General features: G+C 45.8%; 1 protein-coding gene across 5 annotated transcripts in view; it reads right to left on the bottom strand.

Moving 5' to 3' along the window:
* TTC3 (tetratricopeptide repeat domain 3) overlaps positions 1-19069 on the bottom strand; it is a 188632-nt gene that overhangs the window by 114875 nt on the left and 54688 nt on the right. For 2 of the 5 annotated variants that reach the window (XM_044284379.1, XM_044284380.1), the window contains exons 12-13: positions 8557-8719; positions 549-597 (exon numbers count right to left, since the gene is read on the bottom strand). In XM_044284379.1, the coding sequence (XP_044140314.1) occupies positions 549-597; positions 8557-8719 (212 nt within the window). Of the gene's footprint in view, positions 1-548; positions 598-8556; positions 8720-13087; positions 13552-17056; positions 17297-19069 lie in introns of those variants that run through there. The other 3 variants (XM_044284383.1, XM_044284382.1, XM_044284381.1) reach the window with 3 other exon arrangements.

Raw genomic sequence — 19069 nt, forward strand, 5'->3', positions numbered from 1 at the left:
CTGAATCCGCACCCATTCATTTCAATGTGTCTGTGCACATGTGCGTTGGTTTTCACACATCACTTGTGCGTTGCGTGAAAATCGCAGCATGTTCTATATTCTGTGATTTTCACGCAACGCTGGCCCCAAAGAAGTGAATGGAGCTGCGTGAAAATTGCATCCGCAAGCAAGTGCGGATGCAATGCGTTTTTCACGGATGGTTGCTAAGAGATGTTGTTTGTATACCTTCAGTTTATCACGCGTGTGAAAAACGCATTAAAATCGCATTGCACTTCAGCGATAAAAACTGAATGCGATCACAGACAAAACTGAATGACTTTGTTTGCTAAATCGCGCATTTTTCACTGAATGCATTCAAAACGCATCCGGACCTGATCCGCACACGCTCGTCTGCAAGGGGCCTAACAGGAAATCATTCTGTCTCAACTGCAGGATTTTTTGGTATGTTCCTGAAAGAGTCAGATTTGTAAACATCCTGAAGAGAACTCAGGGTTAATCCTTTACTGATCTGTTCCAGAATATTAGAATAAGTAATACTCATCACTCACTTTTTCTCACTGCTGCTTTTCTTTTTAGAATTCTTCTTCACTTTTTTTCCTAGAAACGAAGAGTGGAATTAAGAAATTTACACACACAATATTTTGGGGTTTACTATCCAATTTATACATTATTTGCGCTATTGCAGTGAAGCAGAGAGAATCACAGTACAGGATACCACAATTATTAGGATTGTTCATGCGTTTTGTTTTTAAGTTAAATTGTTACCCTAGGTCAGTGATGGCAAACCTTTTAGAGACCGAGTGCCCAAACTGCACCCCAAAACCCACATATTTATCACAAAGTGCCAACATGGGATTTCCCCTGAATACTACAGTCCAGTATAGTATAGTATATCTTCCATGTACTTTTCGCTATAAAAGCCTGTTTACACTCAGTGCGCTGCCTGTGGTGTTCATAGTACGCCTGCGCTGATGAATGGCAGGAAAAGTCTAAGGCCTCCTGCACATGACTGTAGGTGTCCCGTTGCCATATTGAGGACCGCATTTGTGGATCCGCAATACATGGGCACCGTTCCACGTGCATTCCGCATCACGGATGCGGACACTTTCACTTTAATGGGTCTGTCAAATCCGGAGATGCGGAATGGTGCGGAACGGAAGCACAGAACGGAACCCTAGGGAGAGGTTCCATGGGGTTTCATCCCGTACTTCCATTCCGAAAAAAGATAGAACATGTCCTATCTTTTTGCAGCTCGTGGACCCATTAAAGTGAATGGGTCCGTGATCCACTGCGGCTGCCCCATGGTCAGTGTTCTTGCATTGCGGCCCGCAGCACGGCCACGGGGTTCGCGTGCAGGAGGCCTAAGGCATATTGATACACCATAGACTTTTCCAGGGTGCGAGTGCCCACCGAGAGGGCTCTGAGTGCCGCCTCTGGCACCCGTGCCATAGGTTCGCCATCACTGCCCTAGATCAACAAGAGAAACATTGGGAGCATTTCTGCGCCTGGATTATGGCCGCCACTCCCAGCCTGAGCGTGGGTTAAAATAATTGAACCACCAGCATCATAATGATCTAAGATGCTGTTAGTTCGAATATTAAGACCCATGGTTGAGCTGGGATTTGCGGTTGTAATACGGATGTATGTAGACTCACACCCAACATTAGGTCTGTGTCAAATTGGCCTTAAAAGTGTTGATAACTCATCCATCTACAGGATAAGGGCTCATGCACACAACCGTATGTAGTTTGTGGTCCGCAGAAAATACGGATGACGTTGGTGTGCATTCCGTATTTTGCGGAACGGAACTGCTGGCTCCTAACAGAACAGTACTATCCTTGTCCGTAATGGGGACAATAAAAGGATATGTTCTATTTTTTTGTGGAATGGAGATACGAACATACGGAATGCACACGGGGTAACCTCCGTTCTTTTTGCGAACCCATTGAAATGAATGGTTCCACATACGGTCCGCCAAAAAATAAAAAACAGACTCGGAAAGAAAATACGTTTGTGTGCATGAGCCCTAAGGGATAAGTATCTAATTGGTGGGAGTGCGACCTCTGGGGCCTCCACTGATCATGAGAATGGTGGCCCTTTGCTCCCCCCCCCCCATGTTAATGGAGTGGCGGTAACGCATGAGCACTGCCGCACCATTCAGCAGTATGAACTGAATGGAGCAGCAGACATGGATAGGTGTTTGCCACTTCATTCAAATGGGGAACACAGCAACTATTCTCATGATCAGCAGGGGCCCCAGCGTTCGGACCCCTGCCAATCAGACAATTATCCCCTGTCCTAGGAATAGGGAGAATTAAATTTAACCCATTTACTATGATCCTGTCAGAAAATGACAGCTAAATAGTGAATGCAGCTCTGGGCCTCATCTGTCGATCAGAACAAAATAAGCAAAGCAAGGTACTGATAGTGTAGCACTGCTTATTCCAATTAGTATAGAAGGTTATAATAAGAGATACTGATTTTTACCTATTTAGATGAAAGCTACATTAAAGGGAACCTGTCATCAACTTTATTGTTAATAAAGACAAATTGAAAAAATGATTTTTAGCTCAAAATAAGTACAATCCAATAATTTAAAAAAATTGTCCACAAAAGGTGTACATAGCCTTTAACCACCTCCGGACCGCCTAACGCGCCGATGCGTCCGGAAGGTGGTTGCTTTTCTCCTCCTGGACGCATATACGCGTCATCTCGCGAGACGCGAGATTTCCTGTGAACGCGCGCACACAGGCGCGCGCGCTCACAGGAACGGAAGGTAAGCGAGTGGATCTCCAGCATGCCAGCGGCGATCGTTCGCTGGCAGGCTGGAGATCCGAATTTTTTAACCCCCAACAGGTATATTAGACGCTGTTTTCATAACAGCGTCTAATATACCTCCTACCTGGTCCTCTGGTGGTCCCTTTTGTTAGGATCGACCACCAGAGGACTCAGGTAGGTCAGTACAGTCGCACCAAACACCACACTACACTACACCCCCCCCCCCCCCCGTCACTTATTAACCCCTTATAAACCCCTGATCACCCATGATCACCCCATATAAACTCCCTGATCACCCCCCTGTCATTGATCACCGCCCTGTCATTGATCACCCCCCTGTCATTGATCACCGCCCTGTCATTGATCACCGCCCTGTCATTGATCACCGCCCTGTCATTGATCACCGCCCTGTCATTGATCACCCCCCTGTCATTGATCACCCCCCTGTCAGGCTCCGTTCAGACGTCCGTATGATTTTTACGGATCCACGGATACATGGATCGGATCCGCAAAACGCATACGGACGTCTAAATGGAGCCTTACAGGGGGGTGATCAATGACAGGCGGGTGATCACCCATATACACTCCCTGATCACCCCCTGTCATTGATCACCCCCCTGTCATTGATCACCCCCCTGTAAGGCTCCATTCAGACGTCCGCATGATTTTTACGGATCCATGGATACATGGATCGGATCCGCAAAAACACATGCGGACGTCTGAATGGAGCCTTACAGGGGGGTGATCACCCATATACACTCCCTGATCACCCCCCTGTCATTGATCACCCCCCTGTAAGGCTCCATTCAGACGTCCGCATGTTTTTTGTGGATCCGATCCATGTATCCATGGATCCCTAAAAAATCATGCGGATGTCTGAATGGAGCCTTACAGGGGGGGTGATCAGTGACAGGGGGGTGATCACCCCCTGTCATTGATAACCCCCCTGTAAGGCTCCATTCAGACGTCCGCATGTTTTTTGTGGATCCGATCCATGTATCCATGGATCCGTAAAAAATCATGCGGATGTCTGAATGGAGCCTTACAGGGGGTGTGATCAGTGACAGGGGGGTGATCACCCTGATCACCCCCTGTCATTGATAACCCCCCTGTAAGGCTCCATTCAGACGTCCGCATGTTTTTTGTGGATCCGATCCATGTATCTATGGATCCGTAAAAATCATGCGGATGTCTGAATGGAGCCTTACAGGGGGTGTGATCAGTGACAGGGGGGTGATCACCCTGATCACCCCCTGTCATTGATAACCCCCCTGTAAGGCTCCATTCAGACGTCCGCATGTTTTTTGTGGATCCGATCCATGTATCCATGGATCCGTAAAAAATCATGCGGATGTCTGAATGGAGCCTTACAGGGGGGGTGATCAGTGACAGGGGGGTGATCACCCTGATCACCCCCTGTCATTGATAACCCCCCTGTAAGGCTCCATTCAGACGTCCGCATGTGTTTTGCGGATCCGATCCATGGATCCGTAAAAATTATACGGACGTCTGAATGGAGCCTTACCAGGGGGGTGATCAATGACAGGGGGGTGATCCGGGAGTCTATATGGGTGATCACCCCCCTGTCATTGATCACCCCCCCTGTCATTGATCACCCCCCCTGTCATTGATCACCCCCCCCCTGTAAGGCTAAATTCAGACATTTTTTTTGGCACAAGTTAGCGGAAATTTTTTTTTTGTTTTTGTTTTTTCTTACTAAGTCTCATATTCCACTAACTTGTGTCAAAAAATAAAATCTCCCATGGACGCACCATACCCCTCACGGAATCCAAATGCGTAAACATTTTTAGACATTTATATTCCAGACTTCTTCTCACGCTTTAGGGCCCCTAAAAAGCCAGGGCAGTATAAATACCCCACATGTGACCCCATTTCGGAAAGAAGACACCCCAAGGTATTTGCTGAGGGGCATATTGAGTCCATGAAAGATTGAAATTTTTGTCCTAAGTTAGCGGAAAGTGAGACTTTGTGAGAAAAAAACAAAAAAAATCAATTTCCGCTAACTTATGCAAAAAATAAAAAATTTCTAGGAACTCGCCAGGCCCCTCATTGAATACCTTGGGGTGTCTTCTTTCCAAAGTGGGGTCACATGTGGGGTATTTATACTGCCCTGGCTTTTTAGGGGCCCGAAAGTGTGAGAAGAAGTCTGGGATCCAAATGTCTAAAAATGCCCTCCTAAAAGGAATTTGGGCCCCTTTGCGCATCTAGGCTGCAAAAAAGTGTGACACATCTGGTATCGCCGTACTCAGGAGAAGTTGGGGAATGTGTTTTGGGGTGTCATTTTACATATACCCATGCTGGGTGAGAGAAATATCTTGGTCAAATGCCAACTTTGTATAAAAAAATAGGAAAAGTTGTCTTTTGCCAAGATATTTCTCTCACCCAGCATGGGTATATGTAAAATGACATCCCAAAACACATTCCCCAACTTCTCCTGAGTACGGCGATACCACATGTGTGACACTTTTTTGCAGCCAAGGTGGGCAAAGGGGCACACATTCCAAAGTGCACCTTTCGGATTTCACAGGCCATTTTTTACAGATTTTGATTGCAAGGTACTTCTTACACATTTGGGCCCCTAAATTGCCAGGGCAGTATAACTACGCCACAAGTGACCCCATTTTGGAAAGAAGACACCCCAAGGTATTCCGTGAGGGGCACGGCGAGTTCCTCGAATTTTTTATTTTTTGTCACAAGTTAGCGGAAAATGATGATTTTTCTTTTTTTTTCTTTTTTCCTTACAAAGTCTCATATTCCACTAACTTGCGACAAAAAAAAAAAAAATTCTAGGAACTCGCCATGCCCCTCACAGAATACCTTGGGGTGTCTTCTTTCCAAAATGGGGTCACTTGTGGCGTAGTTATACTGCCCTGGCAATTTAGGGGCCCAAATGTGTGAGAAGAACTTTGCAATCAAAATGTGTAAAAAATGACCGGTGAAATCCGAAAGGTGCACTTTGGAATATGTGCCCCTTTGCCCACCTTGGCAGCAAAAAAGTGTGACACATCTGGTATCGCCGTACTCAGGAGAAGTTGGGGAATGTGTTTTGGGGTGTCATTTTACATATACCCATGCTGGGTGAGAAAAATATCTTGGTCAAATGCCAACTTTGTATAAAAAAATGGGAAAAGTTGTCTTTTGCCAAGATATTTCTCTCACCCAGCATGGGTATATGTAAAATGACACCCCAAAACACATTCCCCAACTTCTCCTGAGTACGGCGATACCAGATGTGTCACACTTTTTTGCTGCCAAGGTGGGCAAAGGGGCACATATTCCAAAGTGCACCTTTCAGATTTTGCAGGCCATTTTTTACACATTTTGATTGCAAGGTACTTCTCACACATTTGGGCCCCTAAATTGCCAGGGCAGTATAACTACGCCACAAGTGACCCCATTTTGGAAAGAAGACACCCCAAGGTATTCCGTGAGGGGCATGGCGAGTTCCTAGAATTTTTTATTTTTTGTCACAAGTTAGCGGAAAATGATGATTTTTTTTTTTTTTCTCTTTTTTCCTTACAAAGTCTCATATTCCACTAACTTGCGACAAAAAATAAAAAATTCTAGGAACTCGCCATGCCCCTCACGGAATACCTTGGGGTGTCTTCTTTCCAAAATGGGGTCACTTGTGGCGTAGTTATACTGCCCTGGCAATTTAGGGGCCCAAATGTGTGAGAAGTACCTTGCAATCAAAATGTGTAAAAAATGGCCTGCAAAATCTGAAAGGTGCACTTTGGAATATGTGCCCCTTTGCCCACCTTGGCAGCAAAAAAGTGTGACACATCTGGTATCGCCGTACTCAGGAGAAGTTGGGGAATGTGTTTTGGGGTGTCATTTTACATATACCCATGCTGGATGAGAGAAATATCTTGGCAAAAGACAACTTTTCCCATTTTTTTATACAAAGTTGGCATTTGACCAAGATATTTTTCTCACCCAGCATGGGTATATGTAAAATGACACCCCAAAACACATTCCCCAACTTCTCCTGAGTACGGCGATACCAGATGTGTCACACTTTTTTGCTGCCAAGGTGGGCAAAGGGGCACATATTCCAAAGTGCACCTTTTGGATTTCACCGGTCATTTTTTACACATTTTGATTGCAAAGTTCTTCTCACACATTTGGGCCCCTAAATTGCCAGGGCAGTATAACTACGCCACAAGTGACCCCATTTTGGAAAGAAGACACCCCAAGGTATTCCGTGAGGGGCATGGCGAGTTCCTAGAATTTTTTATTTTTTGTCGCAAGTTAGTGGAATATGAGACTTTGTAAGGAAAAAAGAAAAAAAAATGAAAAATCATCATCATTTTCCGCTAACTTGTGACAAAAAATAAAAAGTTCTATGAACTCACTATGCCCATCAGCGAATACCTTAGGGTGTCTACTTTCCGAAATGGGGTCATTTGTGGGGGTTTTCTACTGTCTGGGCATTGTAGAACCTCAGGAATCATGACAGGTGCTCAGAAAGTCAGAGCTGTTTCAAAAAGCGGAAATTCACATTTTTGTACCATAGTTTGTAAATGCTATAACTTTTACCCAAACCATTTTTTTTTGCCCAAACATTTTTTTTTTATCAAAGACATGTAGAACAATAAATTTGGCGAAAAATTTATATATGGATGTCGTTTTTTTTGCAAAATTTTACAGCTGAAAGTGAAAAATGTCATTTTTTTGCAAAAAAATCGTTACATTTTGATTAATAACAAAAAAAGTAAAAATGTCAGCAGCAATAAAATACCACCAAATGAAAGCTCCATTAGTGAGAAGAAAAGGAGGTAAAATTCATTTGGGTGGTAAGTTGCATGACCGAGCGATAAACGGTGAAAGGAGTGTAGTGCAGAAGTGTAAAAAGTGCTCTGGTCATGAAGGGGGTTTCACCTAGCGGGGCTGAAGTGGTTAAAGGGGTTGTTCGGTTTCAGGAGGAAACCAGACAACCTTGGGGGATCAGCCTGGAACAAATAACTTAGGCTACTTTCACACTTGCGTTCGGAGCGGATCCGTCTGGTGTCTGCACAGACGGATCCGCACCTATAATGCAAACGCTTAGATTCGTTCAGAACGGATCCGTTTGCATTACCATGAACAAAAAATAAATAAAAATTTTATTTATTTATTTTTCTTCATGGTAATGCAAACGGATCCGTTTTGACTTTACATTGAAAGTGAATGGGGGACGGATCCGTTTGAAAATTGAGCCATATAGTGTCAAATTCAAACGGATCCGTCCCCATTGACTTCCATTGTAAGTCTGGACGGATCCGTTTGCCTCCGCACAGCCAGGCGGACACCCGAACGCTGCAAGCAGCGTTCAGGTGTCCGCCTGCTGAGCGGAGACGGAGCCATACTGATGCATTCTGAGCGGATCCGCATCCACTCAGAATGCATTAGGGCTGGACGGATCCGTTCGGGGCCGCTTGTGAGAGCCTTTAAACTGAACTCACAAGCGGAGCCCCGAATGCTAGTGTGAAAGTAGCCTTATACGTAATTACCTGGCAGACCCCGCACCATCCTTTCTGGCTGGGATCTATTTACCAAAGTGCAGCAGTGATGTCACGTGACCGCTGCAGCCAATCAATGGACACAGCAGTGCAACAAAGAGGCTGCAGGGATCACGTGATGCGTTTTGTCGACGTGAGGTCACCCTTCAGCCGGGTAAACAGGCCATGGATCTGCCAGGTAAGTACTTGTCAGTTCTTTATTGCAGTCTGATCTCAGAACGAAGAAATACAAATATCAGAATTTTATCCGGGTTACCTGCCGCCACCTCCATGTCTCGGATGAATTTTGAGTGTTGTTGCACTAGGTCACGGATACCATCAGGGCAGCATCTACATAATTCCTGCGCCTTTTCATTCGAGGACACTGCACGCTCTCTTTCCCCAAGTAAAAAAAGGGCTTCACAAAAACGATAGTGACCCTAAAAAATAAAAATAAAAAGGATTAGGTCTGGTAAGGGTAAAGCCTGTATTAGAAAGGCAGATCAGCAAGCGATTTTCGAGATGGAAGCGTTCCCTACCAGCAATCGCTTGCTAAATAGCGGAGGAGCCCGCTGCTAGAACGTGCAGTGATCTCCTCCACAGTATGTCACTCTTTAGCCATCGCTCGTCCCCATACAGTCTAGTGGTTTGCCGGCGGCAGATTGCTATTAGACAGAACGAGCAAGCGCTGATTTTTAAGTATGCCTAAAAAAAAATCTGAATTGCCCAATGAAGGAGCGCTTGCTCGTTCATCGGGTAACCGTCGGCAGTATTACACTGCCAAATGATCGCTAGCGAAATACTGGCCAGTGTAATACAACCCTTAGTGTCTAAGCTTTAACCAAGTCACATATGTAGTTTATATGAGGGAGAGTCAAAAATGATCCGCACTCTGTAGAATTTATACTAATGAAATTTCAGAAAAGACAAAATACATAATTTTTTGACAAACTCCCCAAAGACTTTACCACTTGTGACTTGCACGAAGGTTGCGTCTGGTGCCGATAGTTATTGAAGCATTAGTGCACAGTATGGAGAAAGAAGCCTGTCGCCAAGAAGTGTGTATGACTGAATACAGAAGTTCAAGGAAGGTCACCCATGAAGAAGGAGCCGGATGCCCGGCCATGACTGATGACATCACTGAGTGCACACCTGAACCGATTCTGTTGAACCAACGAGTGGCAGTGGATTATGTGGCCCTATTAGGATAAAGATTCACGTATCATGAAGAGGTGAGGACAGCGGAGCATTCGTGGCTCGCAGCTCAGCCTAAATCAGTTTTTAAGGAGGGAATAGGAAAGCTTGTTGACAGATGGACAAGTTATATTGAAAAGCAGGGAGATTATGTAAAATAAATTATGTATTTGTCTTTTCTGACAAAATAAATTCTACAGCCAGAGAGCAGATGATTTTTGGCTCGACCTCGTACGTGAAAATACTAACCTAACATAAGAATAATAATAGATATATTAATACGGTACACAAACATTTACACAGCAAGGCAGGACAGATTACAGCCCCAGGAATTTCCTTAATCACAGTGTCGCTGTACGCATACGGAAAACCTGACAAGCTGAACGCGCCTGTTGCGGAGCTGTCGTGTCTGTCGGCATATCAATAGTCCGCTACACGATTCAATACAGGGAGGATGGGGGGGAAACAAAAGTCTACAGTTCAGTCAATGTGTGACCAAAACAGCGTGCCGTTCTACAACAAAGCACTTTCAAGAGATCATTCACATGTACTGGCTTTTTTGCAGAATTACTGTAAAATCATGGTGACAAAAAGCAAACGCCAAAAATAGGAAAAAGTGTATTGACCCTGATACATAATGAGCCGCGCACCAGTGAGCAGCAAAAGGTATAAAGCCTCTAGATTTGAAGGTTTTTTTACGTTTTTTTTTTAACTGATGAAATCCTATGGATATGTCCTACACACAGGACCTCCACCAATCAGCTGTTTGAGACGGCAGCGGCGCTCTCAGCTCACCAAGAACAGCGCCGTACATTGTAGAGTGGCTGTGATCGGTATTACAGCTTAGGCCTATTCACTTCATTGGAGCTATTATTCGCCTAGGCCAGTGATGGCAAACCTTTTAGAGACAGAGTGCCCAAACCGCAACACAAAACCCACTTATTTATCACAAAGTGCCAACACGGCAAGTTAACCTGAATCCTACAGTCCAGTATCTTCCATGTACTTTATCATGTAGCCTGTCTACATTCAGTGCGCTGCCTGCGCTGTTCATGGTGCGTCCTGCACTGTTAAATGGCAGGAAAGGTCTAAGGCATATTGGTACACCATAGACATTTTCCAGGGTGTAGGTGCCCACAGAGAGGGCTCCGAGTGCCGCCTCTGGCGGGTTCACCACCACTAGCCTAGGCAAAGGTGGGAAACGCAGCAGCACTACTGCGAGCGCCACTGCCTCCTCAAACAGTTAATCAGCGGGGGTCCAGGCTGTCGCACCCCCGGCGATCAGATACTATCCAGAAGATAGGTAGGTCATCAGCATTAAAAATAAATAAATAAAAAAAGCTCTTGGAAAACGCCTTTAAAGGGAGTCTTTCACCTATACTGACCATTATAGAACACTAACACCATTATCAGCATTATAGTCCCCATATTGGAATGCTACTTACTGTTTAGCTATCCGTCGCTAATTTTCTTCAAAAAACACTATTATTCAATATGCAAATTAGGTCTGAAGGTGCCCAGGGGCGGCGTTCAAGCGGCCAGTGCCCAGACTCCCTTTAATAATTATTTCCATTCAGATATGGAAATCCTATTACAATTTTGCAATTTAGTGTAGTGTCTTTGCTATGGGATACGGAGATTATATTTAGCCATGTAAATTACGGTGGCCAAGGACAAAGGCGCGGTATGTACCCTAACCAGTTCTGAAAAACGAAAGAACAATAGACCAAGGGGTTACAGAGGTTTTCCCATAAGCACATTTATCCCCGACAACTTGACCCAGTCCAACTGTTGGGCCCCCACCGATCAGAAGAACAGGGGCTCCTGTATGTTCACTGCCCCCTCTTTCAGTTCTATGGGACTACAGGAGCCCGCTGGGGTCAGACCTGTATGTACACATGTACTGTATGTGCGCTTCAGCTGAATGTGTACTCAATGGGAGAAATCTATACCATGTATAATGCCCCTAGTCATACCCTGTACTGTGCCACCTTATACACAGTTATCCAGTCCCTGTATGGCGGCGTTAATCACTCACTGTATGGAGTGTTAAAGGGAACCTGTCACCCAAAAATCGCCTATTAAGCTGTTTACAGTACCTTATAGTGCTGTATAGTCGTTTCCTGATGCACTTTTTGTTAGTTTTGCAGCATGTATGCTCAGTCAGAAATCGATGTTCTATTCAGCTGCTGCCCCGTGCTTCAAGTCAGGCTTGAAGTCACGGGGGCAGCGGCCTCGGCGTCTTACATGGCCCTCTCCCCGCCCCCTGCCTCTGTGACTGACAGCCGAAATCCGATTCCGGGACCGCGCTCAACGGCCGCATGCGCAGTAAAGGGCGGCAGGAGCGCGGTCCCGGCTGCCGCACGTACTACGCGCCGTCTTACTTTCGCCGCACTGCGCATGCGCCCGACATCCTGTATCAAACGCGCCCGGCATCTGGGCGCGGGCGCGTTTGATACAGGATGTCGGGCGCATGCGCAGTGCGGCGAAAGTAAGACGGCGCGTAGTACGCGCGGCAGCCGGGACCGCGCTCCTGCCGCCCTTTACTGCGCATGCGGCCGTTGAGCGCGGTCCCGGAATCGGATTTCGGCTGTCAGTCACAGAGGCAGGGGGCGGGGAGAGGGCCATGTAAGACGCCGAGGCCGCTGCCCCCGTGACTTCAAGCCTGACTTGAAGCACGGGGCAGCAGCTGAATATAACATCGATTTCTGACTGAGCATACATGCTGCAAAACTAACAAAAAGTGCATCAGGAAACGACTATACAGCACTATAAGGTACTGTAAACGGCTTAATAGGCGATTTTTGGGTGACAGGTTCCCTTTAACCTTTCATGGTACGAGCTATTATCCAGTATGGCGGTATTATTTAGTCTCTGTATGTTGGTAATATCTAGTGACTAAATGTATTATTTGGGGGTAGGGCTAATATATACAGTATATAGATTCCAGTATATCCCAGTCCATGATACTCCAGTGCACCCTGTATTTCCCAGTAGAGTAAATGATCCTTGTAGAACGCAGTCCTCCCCGCCGACCACCAGGACCTCCCGCACTATAGCGTACAGTACATGACAGCCCCCTCACCGCCCTGCTGTGTACTAATGCTTACTCTGGCACGGAGGTCAAGTTCACATTACGTTTTTGCCATCCGTTTTATGTTTACAAAAAAAGTATACGTTAACGGATACCTCAGACAGACGCCATACGGTGACATCTGTCACCATAATGTTTACGTATGCGTTTTTTTTTTTGCCGGACTCTTATCCCTTTTATTCCAACGTATACGTCAGACGGATGGCAAAAACGTGATGTGAACCTAACCTTTGATATGTGCACAAGCGATGCAAGGATAGTCATGGGGGGTGTCCGTAAAAAAAGAAAAAAAAATGATATATATATTGCTGTGGGGCCCAGTCAGTCCCAGCTCATCAGGTTGCCCTTAGCAACATGCAAATATCATTACTCCACTGACTGTAGTGGTTCTATAGGCAAATTTCTGTAAACCGGATCACTATGTGAATAGTTACTGTATACAGCACGCCTACTAGTAGGGAACATTCACACAGTGCGGTCACAACGCGTCTGCTAGAACTGTCAGCGCACTAACACAAACCTTCCTTTTCTTGGTCTTCTTCCTGGGGAACACTATTCGCGCAGTACTCACTTCCTCAGCCATATTATCGCTCCAGTGAAAGTGCTGAGGTTAAGGGGGGACGGAGGGGAAAACTGCATGGTGTAAACAGGGACCGAAACTACTCTGCCGGGACACCTCAGCCGCTCACTGACTCCACAGACGGAACTCCTACCACGTGACACGTGGCCTGCGTTCTCATTGGCTGGAAACAAGAGCGCACAAAAACACAAGCCGTGCGAGGGATAGAACAAAGCGCTGACTGCGGAGACGGGTCACATGACCGCGCTCGGCCTTCTCATTGGCAGGACGCGATGGCGGGAGCAGCTCTCGGTTTGCCAAGCCGAACTGCGTCATGACAGGAAATGTTTGGGCGACCGAAACCAACTACAGTAATAAGAGCCTGGAACGGTGTTCACAATCTAATCTGACTCAACTAGGGTTCCCACCTTTCCCAACAAAAAATACAAGGGTGTGGTTGGGGGTCGTGGCTTATAAAGGGGTGACAAGTCACTATCAAACTGTGGCTCCCAATAATATTAGTGCCCCCAGTTAGAATAATGCCCTCCCCCATTAGTGCCCCCAGTTAGAATAATGCCCTCCCCCATTAGTGCCCCCAGCAAGAATAATGCCCCCCACCATTAGTGCCCCCAGTAAGAATAATGCCCCCCACCATTAGTGCCCCCAGTAAGAATAATGCCCCCCACCATTAGTGCCCCCAGTAAGAATAATGCCCCCCACCATTAGTGCCCCCAGTAAGAATAATGCCCCCCACCATTAGTGCCCCCAGTAAGAATAATGCCCCCCACCATTAGTGCCCCCAGCAAGAATAATGCCCCCCACCATTAGTGCCCCCAGCAAGAATAATGCCCCCCACCATTAGTGCCCCCAGCAAGAATAATGCCCCCCACCATTAGTGCCCCCAGCAAGAATAATGCCCCCCACCATTAGGGCCCCCAGCAAGAATAATGCCCCCCACCATTAGTGCCCCCAGTAAGAATAATGCCCCCCACCATTAGTGCCCCCAGTAAGAATAATGCCCCCCACCATTAGTGCCCCCAGTAAGAATAATGCCCCCCACCATTAGTGCCCCCAGTAAGAATAATGCCCCCCACCATTAGTGCCCCCAGTTAGAATAATGCCCCCCACCATTAGTGCCCCCAGCAAGAATAATGCCCTCCCCCATTAGTGCCCCCAGTTAGAATAATGCCCTCCCCATTAGTCCCCCCAGTTAGAATAACACCCCCATTAGTCCCCCCAGTTAGAATAACGCCCCCATTAGTGCCCTCAGTTAGAATAACGCCCCCATTACTGCCCCCAGTTAGAATAACGCCCCTTCCCCCCCCCCCCCCCCCCATAAGTTGCTAATGCCAAAAAAGCACTCGCCTCAATTTGCTGGCGTTGCCGTGAGCGCCCCCTGCTGACTGGAAGCTGAGGACAGGACCTGCCTCCAGCATGACGACGTCTCGCAGGTCCTGTCCTCCAGTCAGCAGAGCGAGCAAATGGAGATTAGTGTGTTTTTTTTAAACATGGCTGCACTAATGAACGCTGTGCAATGGACGCCTCATTAGTAGCAGTTCCCACAGGAAAACACAGGCATTTAACATTGCCGATAGTAAAAAAAAAGTTACCAGCTGGGTGCCAACCCTAGACACAACCCCACAGCTTTACCTATATATTGTTTATCACCTTTGCCGCAATTTGGACACAATTGGGGGCAGAACTGTGGTATTTTGCAGCAATTTTGATTTGACTGTTAAATGTGCTCTTTCGTGCGGTTCGTGTTTTTTTTTTTTCTCATAGTCTTTTTGCTGCATTTTTAGCAGAAATACAGACTCCAGTACCTTTGTTTTGGTTGCGGCATTTTTCTTAAGTTGAGGTGCATTTTTGCATCCATGGCCATTTATTTATTTGTTTTTTATCGCGTGATGTAACAATGGCGTTTTGTTTTCCAACCTTCTATGGAAAAGGAAACGGTGGGGGGGAACTCCATTCAAAGACATGAAGAATAACCTGGTTTTTATTTATTTTTTTTAGCCGGAAAAAACCCTGTGTAGGAGCCCTTAGGCGACATGCACACAGCAGTGCAGTATATGCAGATTTTTGTGCAGTCTTTGCTGCGTTTCCGAACCAAAATCCACCTGTGTCCCGAAGATTTAGGCCTCTTGCACACAAATGTTTTTTATTTTTGCATTCCGTATACGGAACCATTCATTTCAATGGTTCCGCAAAAAAAACTACGAATGTGCTCCGTATGCATTCCGTTCCGTTGAAAGATAGAACATGTCCTGTTATTGCCCGCAAATCACGTTCCGTGGCTCCATTCAAGTCAATGGGTCCGAAAAAAAAAAAAAAACGCAACACATACGGAATATACTCCGTATGTCTTCCGTATCAGTTTCTTTTTTGCAGAACCATCTATTGAAAATGTTATGCCCAGCCCAATTTCCTCCATGTAATTACTGTATACTGTAGATCGGGTTGCCCGCCGTCCAGGACAGCAGGGCAACTCAGAGAAGGCAGCGGACAGTGCCCAGGTGTCCCTGCCTTCTAGATCGATGTACACACAGCGCTCAGTAAGATCAGGAAGCACTTCCGGCCCGGTGGTCATGTGATCGCCGGGGCCGGAGAGTGCAGGAGCTGTGAGGTCTTTCAGAGACCTCGATCAGCCCTGCACTGAGGCTGTACAGCCTCTCTGGGGGGGTGCATTTCTCCTGTAACTGGGGCTACTATGTCAGCCCCAGTTACAGGGGAAATCAAGTGTGGAAAAAAAAAAAAAAGTGACGTTAAATGTCCCCCAGAGGTCTTGTATGACCTTATGGAGGACGAAAGGTGTAAAATGTATAAAGTGTTAAAAAAAAGTAAGGAATTAAAAAAATAATGTTAAAAATAGAATAAAAAAATATAGACTTATTTGGTATTGCCGCATCCATGACGGTCAGCTCTATAAATATATCATTTTAAACATTTATCCAGCAATTACAGATATCGTTTTAATACATGGGTCAATGACAAGGTACAAGATCCAGCTAGAAAATTAACCCTTCCAAATAACAGTCACTTAAATTTTATTTTTAAACCTCAAAACATATACTGATTGTCCATAGTAGGTAAATCCACAAAACAGGCTATGTAGGTTAGCTATGGGTGGGGACAATATCCCTATTTATAAACCCTAGACTAAACCCTCTGCCCAGGGACGGCCCCTAATGGTGGGGACTCCCTGTCCTCGAGCCTAAGGCTATCAGCTCCTATGTAACCCTTATTGGTATCGCTGATAGAGGGAAGCCTATCAGTGGAAAGCCTACATGGACAGCAAGACAAAACAAACACAGATATTGTGCACAATGTATACACCCCTATTGACGTAAAAACATCAGAAGGTACATGGTGCACGAGACTTATTAAAAGACACCCTATTATATAAATGTTTGTGGTCACCAAAAATAGATACGTGAACCCCAAACGAATGATACACTGAACCCCAACACGTTTCCCCCACGGTGTGGGATCATCAGGGGGTGAATGGATCTATAGGTTTAAATGGATAATGTATCAACATAAATTGTGTAGCAGATAAATAACATATAAACTAATAAATCACACTAAGAGAGGGCGAAGACCCATATTATAATGAGACTGCCGTATTAATGCGTGTTGATCACCGTTCTCAGTGTGATGGTGTCTGTTGTCACACAGATATCAATTAGAAATGGACCTGATGGTATTGGACGATGTTATTATTAGGAGGAGGCACATCAAGTATCGTACACCGCTTGTGTATGCGGTTATTATATGCAAACATACAGGACTTCAGAGTGGATTTCTGTAAAAAGAAAAAAACAGAACTACACACATGTATAATTGCATGACATACTCAAAACGGACTCATCACCTGACAATTGTGTACCCACCACCGTGCTAATCACACAGCACTTATGTTTAACTCACTCAATCCAGGTGTTTTGATGTCAGTCCAAATGTGGTATATAGAATGCCACAGGGGCACAGATTAAGTAGTGTGAGACGAGCATCCACGTATGGTGTATACGTGCAGCTGAAAGAGTGAGACACACATATATAAGGTTGTTTATATGTCTCCAGAGATAATCAATATTTGAGACCACCACCTTCCGAATCTCATAAGTGTAAAGGTAACACTACCTCAGATACGTCCCTCGTTAGGTAGACATGAGCCAACATATACGGCTAGTTGATTATGGCAACCTAGATAATAAAAGGATTAGATAATAAAAGGAAATGGATACATATAGGCCGACTTATCCAGGCCTCTAGAAGTTACTCACAATGAGGTCATTGCCAAAGCGTTTCCTCCCCTGTTGTTCCTCCTATGGTCCAGAGCTTGTGTCTCACTACCCCTCCCCACCTTATAGGTCCTCTGTCAATTAATTCCCAGGTGTTATCAACTGATATGTGAAGTTTTCATTCACACCTGTAGGGCAGGCATGCGGTGTGGGCGTGCGTTCCACTGTGGAACGCATCCTACCACCGCAGCTTCCGGTGTCAGGAACTCTACAGGACATGTGAATGATTTAGGCCGTGCGTTCCACTGTGGAACGCACGCCCACACGTCAGTACACTCACATATCCGCTTCCGGTCGGCTCTGGTCAGAGTCTGTTCATTATGGAACGCAAGACATATCCGGTCTTTGAACCGCATCTGACTTCCTGTCTACTGATCGTCACGTCAGGTACAGGAGACAAAGCAGGTTATGTTGCCTCCTCAGATTATACTTTAAGAGAAGATCAATACTAATATTTGGCATGACAGGATCGGGTTGTATTTAGTCCGACAGTTAGATCACTCAGAATAAAGTCAATATTAAATTTTTATGCATATATACATACACCTGTTAAAGAGGACCTTTCATCAATATAATTTTATTTAAATGACCCCCCTACCTAATAGTCCGGCATCCACTGATGTTCCCCCTTTTTTTTTTTTTTCAAATCGACCCCCGAATCTTGAAATAACAGCCTTTTTCTTCTGCTGCAGCGTCTGTCAATCAGACGCTTTTTTGTAGGGGGCGTTGCTCAAGTCTTTTCTTTGCTATTCTCCTTGGCTGAGAGCGCAGCCAATCGCAGCGCTCTCTCTCAGCCAGGGAGAAGGAGCTCAAGTTCTCGCGAGAATCGCGAGAACTTGAGCTTCCTAACATCCGGTTCCAGCGCCATCTTGGATTCCCCTGACGAGGATCGCGGCGGGTGAGGAAGCAGCGCAACGAGCGGCAGGGTAAGTATTAGAATATACCCCTAGACATCGAGCAAAAGGGGTATATTCTAATACTTACCCTGCCGCTCGTTGCGCTGCTTCCTCACCCGCCGCGATCCTCGTCAGGGGAATCCAAGATGGCGCTGGAACCGGATGTTAGGAAGCTCAAGTTCTCGCGATTCTCGCGAGAACTTGAGCTCCTTCTCCCTGGCTGAGAGAGAGCGCTGCGATTGGCTGCGCTCTCAGCCAAGGAGAATAGCAAAGAAAAGACTTGAGCAACGCCCCCTACAAAAAAGCGTCTGATTGACAGACGCTGCAGCAGAAGAAAAAGGCTGTTATTTCAAGATTCGGGGGTCGATTTAAAAAAAAAAAAAAAAGGGGGAACATCAGTGGATGCCGGACTATTAGGTAGGGGGGTCATTTAAATAAAATTATATTGATGAAAGGTCCTCTTTAAGTTATATAGCGTGTGTATAATGACTTATGTTGTGTGCATGCCTAATATGGTCGTAAAACCACCAATTTCCAGAGGAACCAAGAGATGGGGAAAGGGAAACAGTAATGTAAAGGACGATGTCATTATAGTCGAGTACATGCTCGCCCCTGTAAAGATACATCAGAGGGAGAAGAAATATACACAGTGAATCAATTGTCATTCCTGTGTTTCTGATACTAGTAATTCGGTGCTTTACGCACCAGGTCCTGTTTAAGGGACAGTCCAAACACTAGAGGCT

Source organism: Bufo gargarizans, chromosome 3 (assembly GCF_014858855.1).
Source record: "Bufo gargarizans isolate SCDJY-AF-19 chromosome 3, ASM1485885v1, whole genome shotgun sequence".
In the NCBI taxonomy this organism is placed as follows: domain Eukaryota; kingdom Metazoa; phylum Chordata; class Amphibia; order Anura; family Bufonidae; genus Bufo; species Bufo gargarizans.